General features: G+C 40.0%; 1 protein-coding gene across 3 annotated transcripts in view; it reads left to right on the forward strand.

Annotated features, from left to right (window-relative positions):
* The window catches only part of KLF7 (KLF transcription factor 7), a 90,833-nt gene that overhangs the window by 23,421 nt on the left and 48,175 nt on the right, over window positions 1–19,237 (forward strand). Inside the window, exon 2 of one of the 3 annotated variants that reach the window (XM_006749725.3) lies at window positions 18,597–19,025. In XM_006749725.3, coding sequence (XP_006749788.1) covers window positions 18,597–19,025 — 429 coding nt within the window. Of the gene's footprint in view, window positions 1–18,596; window positions 19,231–19,237 lie in introns of all 3 variants that reach the window. The other 2 variants (XM_081813766.1, XM_006749724.3) reach the window with 2 other exon arrangements.

Below are 19,237 nucleotides of genomic sequence, written 5' to 3' on the forward strand. Positions count from 1 at the left end.
AGAGATAATAGTGGCTCTTAATTAAGATTTTAAAAAAAATCATTTAAGAAGTATTTGAGAGCTGATTATGCCAAACATTGTGCTTTAGCCCAAGGGAAGTTTAAAGCTTGGTGCCAGACCTCTAGGCTCTTGGAGATTTGTCATAGTTCTTACTGTCTCCTGCATGACATTTCATGGTGCCGCCTCTGCAGATTTCCATTCTTGTGACAAGATTCTTGTCTCTAGGCTGAGTGGTGCTGGGCAAGAGTAGCTGAGCAGAAGACTAGTGAAAGCTGGGTTTCTCCTTAAATAAGAGATTGCATGGAAAACTGTGGGAAGTGTTCATCATAGTGTCCACCAGTCCCTACAGTCATATTCCTTGACTATTTTACTAATGGATGTGATCCTCTGGGTCCCTATAGGTATTTGAGTTTGTGAATCCCGACCTAGATTTATCAGGAAGGGCATTGTTAACTTCTGGAGTAAAGCATCTGTAGAAACAACACTTTTCTACTTCAGCACCTCAAGGACAACCATGTGGCCTTGTATCATGGGACCTTATCTAGGAGACTGGGCAGAAACTGCAGTCCAGAGTCTGAAATTGAGGTACTTGAGACATGGCACTCCAATGGACAGAGAGATCAGAGTAGTATATCCCGTCTTCCTCATGCCTTGCTTCCCTTAGGCAAGCAAGATTTGATCATGAGAAGCCAAAGACCAAAGAGGAGCTGTCTTGAGGAAGGCCAAAGCTAATTACAGAGGACGAGCTGGTAAAAGTCCTCCTGACTTTGGTCTATATCGTCTCCATGACACTGCATTGCCTTTGACCTTATATATCTATAAAAAATCCTGAAGTTGAAGGATTTTGATATCCAATATTGATTAGCTATGGAATCCCAATATAAAACTAATTAACCTTACCCAATATAAAACTAATTAACCTTATTTTTTAACAAAGATGGTCTTCTACCACCACACATTTCTGAATCACAATAATGTTCTTCACCCACTGACCATCTTCTTTTCTAGTTTGTTGCTACCAGATGATTATAAACAAAACCACTTTAAAATTAATGTTTAGATTTCATGTAGGGAACAGGGCCAAGTGTCAGTTTTGCCCTTGAGCTGATCTGCTGCCCAAAGTTTGATGGATTCCCTTGGTTAGAGGTGTGTAACCTGATAAGAGCTATTGGCATCCAGGATTTTTACACAGGAATGAGATGCTTGCTATTCATCTCTTTTCCATTGCTGCTATTTTTCCCCTCTTCTTCTTGCTGCTTCTATTCCTTCCATGTCTTTATAAAGCTGCATTTTCTATTTGACTCTTGAACAAAAGAGAAGAGTGATTGATAATACTGGGGTTGAAAATGGGCCAAGAATCACCATTCTGAAGGGCACTGGGTGGGACAAATGTTGAATCTGGTTTACCTAAATTTGTATTTTTATATTTATTACAATTAGGAAATTTTTTTTTAATGTTGGATAGCAGGTTCAAATTCCCCTTTAAAAAATGTATGACTTCTAGTTTTCATTTATTTGACATTATCCAATAAACAAATAAAATTAGGTCCTCAGTAAACAATTATGATGTTTTCTCAATTCGGATCTCAAAAAAAATGATACTAGTTTCATTTCTTTCTTTCTCAACAATGACACTTGATATGGACAGGTTGGAATGACTGAAATCCTATTTACTTTTAACAATCCAAGCAAGATATGAAGCAGTCAGAGAAACCTCAGGAATCTCTTAATAAAGGGTGGTGTCAAAACCAAGGCTCTTCTTCCAGTCTCAGTGGGAGAAATTACACAGATATGTAGTTGAAAAGATTGTGATAAAGTGTTGTGTTTCCAGTTTGGGAAGATCCTGAACTTTTGTCAGGAATCCTAGTCCTTCAAGGTTACTGAGGGATGATAGTTTGTCGAGTTTCTAGAATGTTTTGAAGTCCTGGTAGAAGATTTAGAGTTGGACCAGAAAAAGCCAAAAAGTAGCTAAGAAACTGCTGGCTCTGTTTCTGGCCTTATTGATAGTATGGCTACAGAACTGTGGAAAACCCAGTTTTCTTTACTAGGTTGGGCTCCCCATAAATAGGATGAGGATTTTAATCCTTGCTGCCTGGATGGTCTCACAGGGGGACTCTGAGGTTACATGATCAATGTTGATAAGCATTTTCAGAAGCTGTTCATATAGGAATTCTCTGTAAAATATATATATATATCATTTCATGTGGATTGGATTGGAAAAGTCCCTGTTTAATCTGGCTGCTGTAGTTATGACTCTGTTCCTGATTCTGTCAGCCTGTTTTCTAGAGAAAATGGAAGGTTTCTATAGATCTCTGATTCAGTGGATCGTGGGTTGAGAGCTCACTGTGTTTTTAAGAACAGCACAGATAAAGCACCCCTACCTTATCGAAAGTGATCCTTTCATTCACATAGTTGTTTGCACATCCTGAGAGTGTGGATGTCATTTTCATTTTCTTTTTCCAAAAAGCACATTCAAGAACTCAAGTTATTGAAGATCCAGCCAAATATGACCAAATTTCAGGGCAATCGCAGATAGAGAAGCAACATCAAAATATCTTCTTAATTAAGGCAGTGGCTCTGCTGGGGCCCACATTCCAGGATTCTCAGTAGAAAAAACATGTTTTCTTTATAGGGGAGTTTTATTAGCAGCAATGTTCCGGTATGTGGTTCAGGTTAATTAATGATGTAGTCACACTGGTGTCTTGCCATGAGTTTTATTCCAGCAAGTAGGGTACTAGGAAATTGTATTGGCATAGCCTGTCATGCCAAAAAGGACTCCTTAATTTGGACCATCTCAGTGTTTAGAATATGTTTCAGTGAGTTCTGTCAACAAGGTAGTTTAAGAATTCTTAATGTGGGTACTGCCTTGACTGAGAATTCATTTACCATAATCTATTAAGTAGCAAGTCCATTGGTTTCAATGAATATATGCTGTCCAAAAATATTTTGTTGGCTGAGATGATTGAGACCTCAAAGACACAGACCACCCACAAGCTCTGGGTAGAGTTGACCCACATTGTGTAAGGAGATTTGTACCAAAAACCACCTTTTCCCCATGAGAGTTTTTATTAATTTTGAATCACAGTGGTGTTTTAAAACTTAATTTATGTTGTGCATATGTAAGAACCTTCCTTAGAGGTTGAAACAACAAAGCAACTGGATTGGAAATTAGATTTTCCCCCTTATGCTGCTAATGTAGTTCTTGTTCCTTTGGGATTTCCCCTTTGCATGGGCTGATGATTTCTTTGAAACTGTATGGAAATTGGTTCAGACAGGAACAAAGGGGAGAGGGGATGGCAGTGATGATTCAAATTAGCGTCTCTTCTTCAATGAGGATCTGGTGTGCCTGAAAGTGCGTATCATCCGATATCAGCTGAGCCACCTGAGGTTAAGCGAGGGATCTGAGCTACTGGAATCCAAACTTCAGGGCCCCAGCACTTGATTCTTCCCTGTCAAGTGGGTTGAATTGTTAATTTGAAATCTGCAGCATCGTAATGTGGCTCCAAAATGGGCCAAGCACAATTTTACTTTTCTTTCCATGATAGAAAACCTTCTCTTCATTTCCCCCTCATCTTTGTCCAGCCAGCATGTGAAAGATTCCTATTGCCTAACATAATGAATAAGAAAGGGAACAGCTTTGTGGCTCTGGGAACAACGATAGGTTTAGAGAAAGGCGTTCGGAAATACATGAAAAAGAATCTACATTTCATTGTCAGTGACACACGTGTGCGCGCACACACACAAACCCTGTACAGCTATATTCAACATTTTCACCTTTAGCTCTTGCCTAGTTCAAACGCCATACCCTCTTAATTGGATTTTGGCTCACTTCCAGGTTCAGTGAGGGCTCTGTATCTGTGAAATAATGATCCTGAAATAAATAGCACCTCTCAGTAGAGCTATCTTTTTATGTAAAATTCTTAAAGGGAATGGAGAGGAATGAAATCCTTCTGTGTTTAGGAATTTATGGGAAAGTCACCAGAATGAGCCCAAATAGGAATTTCTGGAGACCTCACCTATGTAAGTGGCAAGTGGCACTATTTAGGGTGACAGAAAACACAAGTTCTTGATGACTGCTAGATTTGAATGAACTTCTTCATTTAAGGACTGATGATAGTAAGGATGCCAATGTTGGGGACAAAACTGATGTGACCCTCATGAGCTTTGGAGACCAGTGGCCAGAGGTGCCTTTCTCAGGGAGGTCCTTTTAGGTGATAGAAATGGGAATACATGATATAAAGTGGATTGAGCCTCTACTTTTAATCTATTCCCTCAAGGCACCAGTTAATAAGCACCTGGTGCGGAGGCCAGGCGAGAGGTGGGTTTTGTTCATCCGAGCGAGAGCAACACTCGGAGCACACGATGCAACCCAGACTACTGGGAAGAAATGTCCTTTTGGCATCTGTTTGAAATAGGCAGATTTAAGGACCCAAGACTGATCTCTTTGTCTTGAGAGGAGGCTCCATTTTACTCCTGTTTGATGAATGCATATCAGCGAGTGCCTTCTCAGTGCTAAAAGTTGAACTGAGGAGGAGAAATGATGATGAAGCCTTAGTCCTAATAAAGTAGACAGTTAGGGTAGATTTAGGGTAGACCAGCTAGTCTTCCCTGGAATTCCAAGGTTGATTAATGGCTTTGTTGGTTCATTTGTTCATTCATTTAGCTGGTATGTTTTGGGTGTCTTTTCCAGGTATTGTATTAGATTCACTGATACATGAGACTAAGTCTCTACTCTCTTGGAACTTCCATCCCAATAGAGAAAGGTAGAGAGTAGACATGCAGATAATTTGGATCTTTCCAGGACATGGTAAATACTAAAAAGCAAATAAAACAAGGTAGTATGATGGAGAACAAATGGGATGTTTGGGCTACTTTATCTAGGCAGATCAAGAAAGGACACCGAATAGGTGACAATTAAGCCCAAACATAATAGATTTAAAAGGAAGCAGGTATGCAGTGACCTGGGGAGTCTGCATCTGGGGTATAGGAACAGTGGCACTGCAGCTCTGAGAAAGGTATGAGCCTGGTGTGTTTGTGTGAATGGAGAGGGGTCAGAGATGAGGAGAACAAGGTCAGATCCTGTAGGAGCCGATATGCCACGGCAAGGAAGTATGCGTGATGGCAGGCCACAGAAGGATTGTCAGCAAGTAGTTTGAGCTAGTAGGGGTCTGTGAGAGTATGGTTCACTCACTTTGCGGAGAAGGAAGTGAACGCCCTGTTCGGGTTCAGTAGTTCAGTTAGTGGGGAGGGTAGAGACAGTGTGGGCAAAGTGGGGATGGAACCTGATTCCTAGGTCAGGTTCTTTTCATCAATAAAGAATGAGAGTTGAAAATCGCATCTTATCTACTTGTCTTTATTGCTTCTCTTCCTGGTGTTTTCTGGAGGTTAGAGGAGAAAAAAAGGAAGTAGCAGAAGAGAGGGAGACACTCTCTTAGGTGAGGAAATGGTTTTTACTTCCTACCCAGGTACATATTCCCAGGGTTACCTTATAGCCTTTTATGAACCTAAATGTGCCTCTCAGTTGAGAATACTGGATGTATCCCAGACAGTAAACATTTAAAGATTTCTTTTCTCAAATGAAAAACACTGAGGAGACAAGTAAATATCACCTTTAGCTAGATCTTAAAATACTGATGTATCCTACAAGAAATGTTGGTAGTAAATGCATACACATTGTTTCTGATGTTCTTTGTTCTAAGAAGGAAGAATTTTTGGCTTTCATCATACTCTTGTACTCCTGCCTGCCCAGGATTATGATCACTATTGACTTTTGACTGGCTTGTTTGGAAGTTGCTCCATTCATTCATTCATTCATTCATTCATTCGATAAATGCTTGAGACAGGCCGTGATTCAGGGTCTAGTCCATGTGTCTGAGGAGCCTCCATTCTAGTGAAGTTTATGTTTAGATGCTGGTGAGGCTGATACCTTGGGGAACCAGAGAATTGTTTCCACAGTGTCCTGGCCAAGGACCACCTTCTTCTAGAGTCTCCAACCTTCTTCCTCTCACCACCCGACTGGGCAGCAGAGCCACACATTCGTTCCTTTGAGCCTGTGCTGAGTGAATCATTCTCACACTTGGTCTCTACTCTTCCACTGTGATTTCACAGCAGCATAGAACTCCAGACTAGTAGGTTCCTTAGAAGTCCAGCCCATTCGCCTGGGAGAAGAGAAAACTGAACCCTCAGTGAGGCATGTCATCCAGCCAGAGTCCCCTGTTATATGCAATAGGTTTATTTTACTTTGGTAATTATTTGGTATTTTTTATTTTCCCTTTCTATGTCATTGTTACATTTGATTATATTTACTGTCTTCTTGAAAGTGCAGTGAAATAACACTAGCTAGGTAACAGCCACAACAGACATAGTGTGGGTTTCAGGTGCTGTTATAAGCACTTGACATATATCAAGTGATGGGACTCTCACACACTCCTGTATGGCAGGTGAGGAAACTGAGGCACAGAAGGGTGAAGTAACTTGCCCAACAGCGATGCAAGCTAGTAAGTAGTGTCACCTAATTCTGGACCCAAGCAGTCTGGCTCCAGGGCCAACACTCTTAACCCCCTGTCTTCTGCCTCTCTGTGTGCACAGGACGCTCTATTTCCTTACCTGGGGTGAGCATCACAGTGGCATCTACACAGTCACCTTAAATATTTTGGGAAGTTGATTCTAAGTACCTCAAATTAAATAAATGTACAACCATCCATGACAGGAAAAGTGGTTTAGGGCTTGGTTTCATTATATTTTTGGCAGCCATTTTACACAGTCTGGGGAGTAGAGCAAATACCCCTCCTAGTGCTCCCACATCATCTTTACCATTCCACAGTGGAAGTTCCTGAAAACTCTCTTGGATTTGAAAATATCCTCCATGATCACCAGCCACTGAATTGCATCTGCCACAAGGACCCCCAAGGGATTTGAACCTGTTGTTTTTGGGAAATTCACACTTGCAGTGTGTGTGTGAGAGAGAGAGAGGAAGAGTATGTGTGAAAGAGTGTGTGTGAGAGAGTACACGCACACACACATGTCTGTACATTGTACATGTGTGCAACTGTGCTTTGGGGTAAAAGAAGCAGTCATATATATATTTTTATGGGGGGTGGGGGGTAGGGGGAAAGTATATTTAATTAATCCAACTGAGAAGAAGGATATAGCAATGTTCTAGAAGGGAGTCAATGAAATGAGTTTTGCTTTAAAAAAAAAACCTCCCAGTAGCCTGAGTCAGCCTGTGCGAGTGATTTGGGAGAGGCAGGGGAGATGATGTAATGGGTTCGGCATGTTCCCATCTTGGCCACTCAGTGCAAAGGGGCCCGGGGAGTTTGGGGAGGGTGTGTGCATATGTGTGCAAAGTTAACAGAGCGGGTGGGGGTTGAGTAAGAGTGGGTTGTAAAACAGGATTAATAACCCCTTGTCAGACCTTTCCCTGTTACTGTGTTTTTCAGTAATTTTGGTTTGAATGAAGGCTCTCTAGCCAATTAATGTTTATTTGTTTCCTTTGGCAAGACCCGTTGGGGGAAGGGATGAGATTGTGAGTTTAAAATTTTTGTTTTGTTTTTGCGTTTTGGAAGAAGAGGCAAGTAGTGTGAGTTTGGGTTTTCAATGAAGGCTCCCCTACCCCCCCACCCCCCGCCCACCCCCTTAAGAGGCAGGAGGCAAGACATGACCAGCTGGTGCCTTGAACTGACACAGGTGCAGAGGCTGTGGGGGGTGGGGAGCCAAGAATAATTACAGGTTTCTGAAGCATCAGGCCCTGCCTGACACAAGCGCTCATCGAGAAAACTGCTCTTTATGGAAAATTAATGGTGAAGCTGAAAAACTGTCAGGGCCATTGTTGTTCCTGGGAAGCCATCACTTCTCAGAGGGGAGGCCTTCTCCCAAGGCCTTGGGCTCTCAGGATTTGCGGGGATAGCGGGCCTCCCTTCCCGAGCAAGGACTGGTTGGCACTCTCATGTATGATGATGGGTTTTTCCTTTAGGAGCGCCTCTTCTGTATTTGTTTCTTTCTCAAACCTCATTGGCAGCCCACATCTAGGGCTTTGCTCCAGTGTAGGATGATTTTTTCATTGATTCTTAAGGCATGAATTTCATTTCGTCCATGGAAGCATAATGACCAAAGCAGGGGCATCTCATGAAACTTATTTTCAAGCTATAAAGTAAAAAATGGGGTTTCCTCCAGTGTGTGTCAAACCAAGTAGAGGCTCAGTGTGATAGCAGACCAAAGCATCTCACGTGATCCAGCTGTACAGGGGCAGTGGTGTCTTTTGACCACTCACAAGTTTGAATTTAGTTCTAGTCCAGTGGCCAAGTAATAGCGAGCTTAAGAAGAGCTGATGGAGGGTAGGTGCAGCAATTGTGGGTAGAGGCCAGTGTGACAGACTTGGAATTGGTATGCTGTAACAGGTAACATCTGGAGAAACAACCCTTAACCAAGGTAGGAAGCCATCTCAGGGCACGGGCCATCCTGTCCCTGTAGGACACTTAATTTTGAGGATCACAGATATTCTGAAGGAGGAAATGCTTTTCCAAGTTGTTGGAGGTGTGGGGCACCCCAGTGCCTTCCTTCAAAGGGCGTGAGACCTGGGACCCAGCTCTGCGAAGGTTCCATGACTGTAGAACTCACCTTAACATTTAATTTGGATTGGGGTTGTTTTGGGGATTTCTTTTATGCGCTGCAAGTAAGGAAACCTTGGAAGATGAAAGAGGTATATGAGGCTGATTATTTCAAAGACAGCACCCACTCCCAGGCCTTTCATCTTCTCTCCTTCCTCCCCTCCACCGCCTCCCCGAGGAAAAATATAAAAACAAATATTTTCTTTGAATGTTAAAAATAGTTCAGAGAGGAGAGATGCTGAAGAGGTTTTGGTAGAAATTTCCCAACTTTCATGTTTGTTTAGAATTCAATTAATTTGCACAGCATTGTCTCTCAGAATTTACAAAGTACGAGAGGGAAATATTTAATTTGGCTTCATCTCCAGCAACCAGTTGATGTGAGAAACAGAGGGAAGGAATGCGATCTGATGTCGTTTACAGTCCCGTGGTTATTTTGTGGAGTTCAGCAGTCCTGGCAGTGATGTGTAATGCTGTTGCACCTCTGGGGTGTGCTATTGATGTGGGTTTGGGGTGGTTTTTTTTTTTTTAGCCTGATAGCTAAAACATGTAGGAAGAGGTTCTCACTTATATAATTACGTACCTGTATTTTCTAGACAAATTCTCTCCTGATCTTCCACCCTAATATTTCTTGGCAATGAAAGCCAAGAACAAGTGAGTATTTGTTTAAAAGGAATCATTTTTTGAGTCTTACACAATTGATTCTTGTCACTGGCTCTACACAGTCTCTGCCATGAGTTAGTATTATATTCTTCTCCTCAAACCCACTTTGAAATGTTGAAACCCAGGAAGGTGGGTAATAAAGTTCAACTATTTGGTATCTGAGGTTCTCCCATGGGCTTAACTGAACTTATTAATCATAACCTTGGTGCTTCTTACCTCTCCTCTCACTCCTGAGAAAAATGGCACCAGAACTCTCTGACCGTGCTGTCTGCTTCCTTTCCCATCTTTCAACTCTGACCTAGTTTTAAAAGACTAGAAACGTGTCAGAACGATTGCATCATATCATCTTTAAAGGGAAAAAAAAATCCCCAAATTCCCATAAATACCAATCTTTGCAATCCTACAGAGTTGGTTTCAGGAGTCAGAGAAATAAAGATTTTGCTAAAAAGTGTGTGATACACATATCTAATAAGGAGTTAGAAAAAAATTGAGTATTTTAGATCATTTTTAAAAGGAAGCTCAGATTTCCCTACTATCAGTAGTTTGCTTTGTGTCATTTTGTATTTCCATTCTGGGATGTGTGTGAAGATTTCAAAGTACAAAAAAATTATTAAGCTTTGGGCCAATCCCAGGAGAAAAGTAAGGGATTCATTTCCCTGTTTCTGTACTTCATGCTCTTTGGGGATGGTGGCACCATGGTTAATAGCATGTGACAAAACCAACCACACATAGTAAGTGTCAGGAAGGAGCTCCCATGGGCAGCCAAGAGCAGTCACCTGCGTGTGCAGTTACCTGGGTGAGCATCCTTTCTGGGAACTAGAGTTCACCCCTTCCTTGCTAGACGCATCATCATCATCACCATCATAGCCGTCATCTTTGTTGTCATCATCATCTTTATTAGGTCTAGGTCTGATCTCAGAAGAACATGACTGTGCAAGTTTCTATAATGTGGACAACTGTATTTCCTTTTATTTTTGCATTTATATTCTTTCCCCAATTTGCTTTATATCTTTACCATTTTAACTCTTGGATCTTTTAGGTGAATGAAATAGGTAGAATGATTGGGATTATGGGTAGCTGGCTAAAGGGACCACAGATGACTGATAATTGATTATAAACATAGGTAGTAGTAGGTGGCATTTTATTTCATTGACTCTGTATTATTCCAGAAAAAAAATCATTCACAAAATGCAGTTTCTTTTCTCTTTATTGTTTTTGATTCACAAACTTGAGTATTCGTGGATCTAAAGATGCCAAGTAATTCATCATAATGACACAGTAATGAGTGATGGCAAAAATATTGGACCAATGGCTTTGTCTTATGTTCAAATTAAAAGACACAGAAATGAAAACAAGAACTTTTTATGTTCTAAACACTTGGTTTATAAAGGGATGGCATCGAGGAGACTGGACTAGAGTGTGCCCAACTGAACGTGGATGTAGTTATGATGGTGGTTATGGATGGAGGTTGTGAAGCAATTGTAGCTCATTCTTTTGGAAAGTTCTAACTCTTGAAACTTTACACCACTTTAAACACTGAGGTATCTTTGCCATCTGAGATAATAGAGGTAGAAGTTTTGTCCTAAAAGATTATTTTTATTGTTTGAGTACCCATGTGGCATAAGGAATATGATCATTGCTTTTAAGGAGATTGTAATTTTTAAAAATTAATTTATTATATTTTTTCTTCTTATTGAGAAATAATTAGCATATATCACTGTGTAAGTTTAAGGCATACAGCATGATGGTTTGACTTACATATATTGTGAAATGATTACTACAATAGGTTCACCCAACATCCATCTTCTCATATAGATAAAATAAAAAGAAAGAAAAAAAAAGGAAAAAAAGTCCTTATGATGAGAATCTTTATGATGTACTCTCTTAACAACTTTTCTATTATCACACAGCAGTGTTAGCTGTAGTCATCATGTTGTACATTACATCCCTAGTTCTTATGTATCTTATAACTGGAAGTTTGTACCTTTTAACCACCTTTTCCAATATCCCCTCCCCTCACCCCCTCCCCCACCTCTGGTAACAAGTTTGATCACTTTTTCTATGAGTTTTGTTTTTGTTTTTGTTTGTTTTTATATTCCACATATAAGTGAGATCATACAGTATATTTCTTCCTCTGACTTATTTCACTAAGCATAATTCTTTCATGGTCCACCCATGTTGTCCCAAATGGTAGGATTTCCTTGTTTTTTAATGGCTAAATAATATTCCATTGTATATATATTCTACAACTTCTTTATCCATTCATCCAGTAATGGATACTTAGGTTGTTTCCATATCTCAGCTATTGTAAATAATGCTGCTATGAACATGGGGGTGCAGATATCTTTTTGACTTAGTGTTTTTGTTTCCTTTGGATATATTCCCAGAAATGGAATTGTTGGATCATATGGTAGTTCTATTTTTAATTTTTTGAGGCTCCTCCATACTGTTTTTTTATAGTGGCTGTACCAATTTACAATCCACCAACAGTGCACAAGGGTTCCCTTTTCTCTGCATCCATGCCAGCATTTGTTATCTCTTGTCTTTTTGATGATGGCCATTCTAGAAGGAAACATAGGAATAAAACTCCTTGACATGGGTCTTGGTAGTGATTTTTTTGGATATGACACCTAAAGCAGAAACAACAAAATTAAAAATAAACAAGTGGGACTACATCAAACTAAAAAGCAAAAGAAACCATCAACAAAGTGAAGAGAAAACTGGCGGACTGGGGAAAATATATTTGCAAACCATGTATCTGATAAGGAGTTAATACCCCAGGTACATAAAGAACTTCTATAACTCAATAGTAAGGAAACAAATGACCCAGTTAAAAAATGGGCAAAGGACCTGAATAGGTGAACAGGTACATGAAAAGATGCTCAACATCACTAGTCATTAGGAAAATGCAACTAAAACCGCAAGGAGATTATAATCTTAATAAACCAGGCATACCACCAATCTATGGATTCATAGATTGATTTTGGAGATACTGTTTAATTGTCCAGGATTGAGGAGGTGTGTCTTTCAACACTTAGCAGTCAGTATATTTTCTCAACTCCATTTTTTTTCTAGACCAAGCTTCCTGAAGCAGATAGACTTTATGTTGAACTCTGAATGAAACAATGATTAGTGGGAGGGAAGATGAAAGATTATGTGAAGCATACGAACACAAGGAAAAGTAAAGAGCAGAAAAATAGGTAAAGGAAACCCTTAGGGGAGGGTTGTGGGGGAAATGGCAGAAGTGACTAGAGATGTTTGCAGTCCTGAATGGCAAATTTCATCTAATTTATGAAGAGAGAAGGACAGGTTTAATGAAAACCATTTGGTAACCTTGGCATCATCATGCCCATATATGGCCAAATTTCTTACGTATTTCTTGATCCCATGAAAGTAACTACCTCTTGTCAACATTGGGGAGATTTGGGTGATCTTAATTTGTGCTACAAGACTTGGGTTATCCTGTTCTCTGTCAATTTCTGCCTCTGGAGCCTGTCACAGCAGTAGTAGGCATGGCAGTAATAGGTTTGAGTTTTTTTCTTTTTTAACTAGGTCTTGGATTGTCACTTTTATTTTTAAAAAATTTTTTTAAAAAGATTTTATTTATTTGTCAGAGAGGGAGACAGAGAGAGCACAAGAAGGGAGAGCAGCAGGCAGAGGGAGAAGCAGGCTCCCTGCTGAGCAAGGAGCCCAATGTGGGACTCGATCCCAGGACTCTGGGATCATGACCTGAGCCAAAGGCAAACGCTTAACCAACTGAGCCACCCAGGCATCCCAGATTATCACCTTTAATAAGAATGTTTCAACAAGTAATATGAACAAAATGGAGACAGTATTAAAAAAGATTGTAGGATGATCATTTCAAAACCAATTTCAGGTGATATTTCTTAGGTAACTAGGAGAAGAAGCCACACTTTTCAAAGTTGAAATGTTGAAGAGTCTTCACAAAGCTCATTTGTACCCCATAAATAGTAAGAAAATCACTTTGCACTTCGGCACATTTCCTTCCCATTGCTAACTGTAATGGATTTTTGAGGGGGTGGAGGTTGATCCAGTGGCTCGTCTTAAATTGTATTGTTAGGTCAGGTTGAGGGAAGCCTCATATGTCCAAGGTGAAGAATTGGCAAGGCATAATTTATGTAATTAAATTGACATCTGTGGACTCTGAGTTGGAGTTTGCTGGCTAGAGTGTCATTGGGACAGAGTAAATCTCTGGTTCTGGTAGATAAACAAATATTTGAACTTTATATGCAAATCTACAATCTGGAGACATTCCTAGTTTGCTAATGGTTTTTCTTCTTCTCTCTCTCTCTCTCAAAATTATTTGGACTTACAGAAAAGTTGCAAAAATTGTAGATAGAGTTCCTGTATACACTTTGCCCAGTTTCCCCTAACATTACGTGACCATAGTACAATGATCAGAACCAGGAAATTAATATTGATACAGTGCCATTAACTAATCTGTACACTTTATTTGAATTAAATTATTTTTCCCATCAATGTCTTTTTTCTCTTCAAAATCCATTGCATTTAATTATCATATCTCCTTAGTCTCTTCTGATCTGGGACAGCTCCTCAGTCTCCTTTGTTCTTCCTGATCTTGATATATTTTTAAAAGATTTATTTATTTTTAGAGAGAGAGTGCACAAGTAGAGGGGCAGAGGGAGAAGGAGAGAGAATCTCAAGCAGACTCCACACTGAGCATTGGAGCCCAACGCAGGGCTCGATCTCATGACCCTGAGATCACGACTTGAGCTGAAACCAAGAGTGAGATGCTTAATTGACTGCACCACCCAGGCGCCCCCATGATCTTGATATTTTTAAAGAATACTAGCCAGTTATTTTGTAGAATGGCTCTCCATTTGGATTGTTCTGGTGTTTTCTCATGATTACATTGAGGTTATGTATTTTGGGCAGGACTGGTGTAGAATAATTTTGTGCCCTTTTCAGCCTTCATACCAGGGTACATGATATCAGTTATGTCTTATTATGGGTACTGCTAACTTTGATCATATATTTAAAGTGGTGCATGCTAGGATTCGCCACTATAAAATTATTGTTTTTGTCTTTGTAGTTAACTAATATCTTATTGAGAGGGATACTTTGAGACTAGGCAAATATCTTGTTTTTCATTATACTTTCATGTACTAATTTTAGCATCCACTGGTGATTCTTGTCAATGTCATTATTACTTTTTTGTTTGCCTAATGGTGATTTTCTATTTCCATCATCCCTTCTATGCTTATTAATTATAATTTTACTGTAAGGAGAAGCTAACCCTCTCCATTTGTTTATTGATTCAACTATTTATTTATATCACTATGGATTTATAGATATTAATTTTATTCCATGTATTAAAATCCATCATCACTATTCATTTCTGTTGCTCATATTATCCAGATTTGGTCATTAAAAGCTCCTTCAAATTGCCCCTGAGGTTTTTTTGACATAGCTCTATCACTTTATGAACACTTCTTACCTTCTAGTACCACAAGATATTCTAGACTCATCTTTTATTTTCTTTGCCCCAGACTTTGAATCAACTATTTCTCCAAGGTGCCCTGGTTTCCCTTTATTGGATAATGATATTTAGAAACCATGATCTATATACTAGATGTGCTCAGTGCTATTGGGGTGTCTTTCTTGTAGACTCTCCCTAAAGACAGAGCTAGGAAATATATGTATACTCATGACACATATACACATTTATTTCTGTATATACTTCTCTGTGTGTATGTATTAATATCTATGAGTAAATACCTCAAATTTTAATTAAACATCATAGGCATTTCTTAAGGGAGTCCTTGTAATCATTAAAGAAAAACATTGGAGATAAGCTTTCTCTTTGGCTTAGAAATAATCTAACATTAAAATTCTCTTCATTCTTGACATTTTAATTTCCAGCACTCCTGATGAGTTTCTGATTCACAAAATCTCTTCTCTAAGTAGAATACTACAAGAAGTGGATTTCTCAAGACAAAAACCATTCCAAAATGATTTCATAGGGCTATCCAGCACATTCTGATGGGTACTCATGCCTCTCTAATTCTCAGATGGAATAAGAATGCCCTGTATTAGGGTTGCAAGTGGTAGCTGCTCTTAAGTGGTCCAGCATTTTAGTAGATGTGTCTCTATCTTTAGATCATTAGTCTGACCTGTGTGCTCCTGGGATTTAAACTAGGGCATACTGGGTAGGCTATTTTTTAACCTTCCCAGAAAAGTATATAAATGTGTTTAGAATCTCTCTGTTTCCTAGAACTCTGAATATGAAGAGACCTGAGCTTCCTAACAATCACAACAATTTCTCAGTGGCTTTCAAATCTTTGAGCAAGAAAGTATATAAGAAGACATGACATACAAAAACTCTGTTAAAAGACAGCGGTGACTAGGTTTGAAATAATCTTTGCGCGTGAGGCAGGGAACTGCCTCAAGGACAACTTATAACCTATGATTCAGCTGTTTTTTATCTGAAACATATCCGTGTTTCAAAGATCTGGTTCTGCCCTTTGGGCCAAAGCTAAAGAAGGATTATAGTTGTGTTCCAGAAGACATGTATTAGTGGTCATTTCTAAGATTGCTAGCCTCAGCATCATCCAGGATAAGGGGTCAGGAGATGGCTTTTGTGGAATGGAGGAGTTAAAATAATCAAAGTAGTAGTATAAAGTTGATTTTGTCTTTGTTTGATAGACATTATGTACCTGGTGGGTGCCAGGCACTGTGCTTGGTAGGTGAGGGTTTTAGAAGGGAAGGGGAGCTTTAAGGGAGGTTTTAGGAGTAGGATCTCATAATTCAGAAGTGAAGTGACTGGAGCTAAGCCTGAGGGTTTCAATATCGGAGAGAAGTAAATGACAATTTCTAGCAATGCGATGGAAAAAGGAAAGGGAAAATTTTTGAGACAAGGAATTCAGAAAGGGGCAACTGAAGATAATGTAAATTTCTGACCTGAGAAGGTGGTAGTGTTGGTTTCAAACATAAAATGGTGGGAAGCTACTCAGCCAGAGCTATTATTTAATCAATACATAAAATAGAATCAAAACTGACTTTTCCAATAAGCTTCCCTTGATGAATGCCTTCATATTATAGAGTGTAGACTTCATTGTCTGCTCATTCCCTAAGAACTTATAAACACACTTTATTGTATGTTATTTGGTATCACTTTGCTTTGTAAATTCATGTCATTTTTAGCTTGTAATTATTTATCCTGCACCTACATCACATGGATCTATTAATATCTTCTTCCAACACACAGAAAACCTTGCACCTTGCTGTGAACACAGTAGTTGAACAAAAACATGTGATATGAATGTTGAATGAAGATTAGAATAATTCATTAGTTTATGCTATTAAAAGTCAAAAGTGAAACCAAAAGTTGATTCATAGTTAAAAATCTGGTTTTCTTATTCATGAGTGTAGAGTTTTACCATAAGACTGATTAAAAACCAATCTTCTGGTAGCTAGACTTACTGTGGTGATCCTTTTGCAGTGTATACAAATATGGAATCATGTTGTATGCTTGAAATGAATATAATGTTGTATGTCAATTATACCTCAATAAAAATAATAACAAAAAATAAACAGAAGACACAAGACAAATATATAACCAGTGGGAGAATATAAATAATTTAAAGATTTTGAAGGTCCAAGTATATAAGGTGGTGTTGAATACTTTGGCAAATAGGAAAGAAAACTTTGCAGGTAGCGTTTGAGTTATTCAGAGAGCAGGAGTAGAGTGAGACAAGCAAGGTAGGAGGAGTTGGGCCCTTGGTATCATAAGGATACAGATGGGGTTTGGCAGCCATGAAGGGCAGGCTGGCCAAGAATACCAAAGGCAGTGACCATTGGTGGATTCTGATATAGAGGTTAAGTGCTAACCCTGGTAGGCAGCTAGAACCTTGTCAAAATAGTGAGCATGGAATGGCTATCACATGCAGTCTAAGAAAAACAGGTAAAATGCTGACATATGAACATGTTAGAGAAGCACAATGTACATAAAATCTAGACAAACATCTCTGAAACTCCATGGTTCTATGATTCTGTATCTGGGAAAATGTAAATCCTATCGACAGTGCATCTCCTAATAGAGAAATTTATGGGAGAATAAATGGAATAAGAAAGAGAAACAAAAACAATCTTTTGAAATGTCACCAAACTAAAATCCTTAACAGATACAACACAATGAGGTATATCATTAAAATATATTCTTAACAGAATAAAAGCCTAGGATCCAAACATTGGTTGAAATATAAAATGCTTTACTAGGGAGGCAGTGAATTAGGAGCTAGTCACATCTTAAATTTGCCATCAGTGTTTCTTTGTTGAAGCCCAGAAGCCAGAGCAAATTGAGCTGATGGTGCAAGTTAGCACCATGGTTTTACACAAGATTCTGGAAAAGTAGGATTCTTAAGTGAGGAAAGCTTTTTGAGTATAAACTTAAATATCCACTTTTGCCATAAGAGCGTTTCCAACATGTTACAAAGAGCACCATGGATGAAGATGTGTTGCAGCTCTGAACTTTTCCATTCTTTTTCTCTATTTCTTTACCAGGTGAAAGCTTTATGTTGAAATATATTGGGTCCTATCTTTAGCAAGTCAAATAGCTGTGTTTGAACTTATTTTTATCACACAGAGATGCTAAACCATTGTAATCAGACTTATGCCCCTTGCCACAAAATAGGTAGCAATTGTATTTTGAATAACTTGCTGTAAACAAGGGGAGTTTTGTCTTGTATAGCAAAGGTTTTGTGAGAGGCATTCTTCAGAACAGTATCCATTCCCGCTGGTTAGGGAATCCAAGGCAGGGCTTGCTGTTGGCTGATTGTGGCTGAGGTCACCTTGTAGTTGGCGGGCATGGTTTGTTCTTCCGAGCAAGTCAGAAAATTGACTGATTTTTGCAACTTGCTCAAGCCTATTTGAAAAATGAAATCGGACTATGGGAAATCTTGTTTCGGTATGAAAACTTTGTCTGATTCTATTTACTTCTTGCTTACATGGGAACTCCTAGCAATGCTTGGAGCATCTCACCTGCTGACTTGGATTGTGGGGCAGGAGACTATTTTACTGTGGAGTGTTCTCTGGGATCTTAATGGTGTGAGATAGCCCTTCTGGGCCTCTAGTTCCACTTCATTAAACTTGCATGATGTGACCCTTATGAGCCCTTCAGAAGTATTCAGGGACTAAATAACAGGGTCAGACCTTTTACCAAGAGAATTTCAGATTCTAGCCACAAAACCATTCCGTGTGTCTCTTCCTGTTCTGCCTGTCGACATGTGGACTCATGGTGTTCTTTGCCTCTGATGGCTGTTTCTCTCCCTCCCTTCTTCCCCTCTGCAGACATGCCTTGAATTGGAACGCTACCTACAGACGGAGCCTAGGAGGATCTCGGAGACCTTCGGTGAGGACTTGGACTGTTTCCTCCATGCTTCTCCTCCCCCGTGCATTGAGGAGAGCTTCCGGCGCTTGGACCCGCTGCTGCTCCCTGTGGAAGCCACCATCTGCGAGAAGAGCTCGGCAGTGGACATTCTTCTCTCTCGGGACAAGTTGCTATCTGAGACCTGCCTCAGCCTCCAGCCAACCAGCTCTTCTCTAGACAGCTACACAGCCGTCAACCAGGCCCAGCTCAACGCAGTGACCTCATTAACGCCCCCATCGTCCCCTGAGCTCAGCCGCCATCTGGTCAAAACCTCACAGACTCTCTCAGCCGTGGATGGCACGGTGACGTTGAAACTGGTGGCCAAGAAGGCTGCACTCGGCTCGGTCAAGGTGGGAGGGGTGGCCACGGCAGCGGCGGCCGTGGCGGCAGCTGGGACAGTTAAGAGCGGACAGAGCGACAGTGAGCAAGGAGGGGTGGGGGCCGAGGCATGCCCCGAAAACAAGAAGAGGGTTCACCGCTGTCAGTTTAACGGGTGCCGGAAAGTTTATACAAAAAGCTCCCACCTAAAGGCCCACCAGAGGACTCACACAGGTAGTGGTAC

Source organism: Leptonychotes weddellii, chromosome 3, assembly GCF_054177405.1.
Source record: "Leptonychotes weddellii isolate Sample4059 chromosome 3, ASM5417740v2, whole genome shotgun sequence".
NCBI classification, from domain to species: domain Eukaryota; kingdom Metazoa; phylum Chordata; class Mammalia; order Carnivora; family Phocidae; genus Leptonychotes; species Leptonychotes weddellii.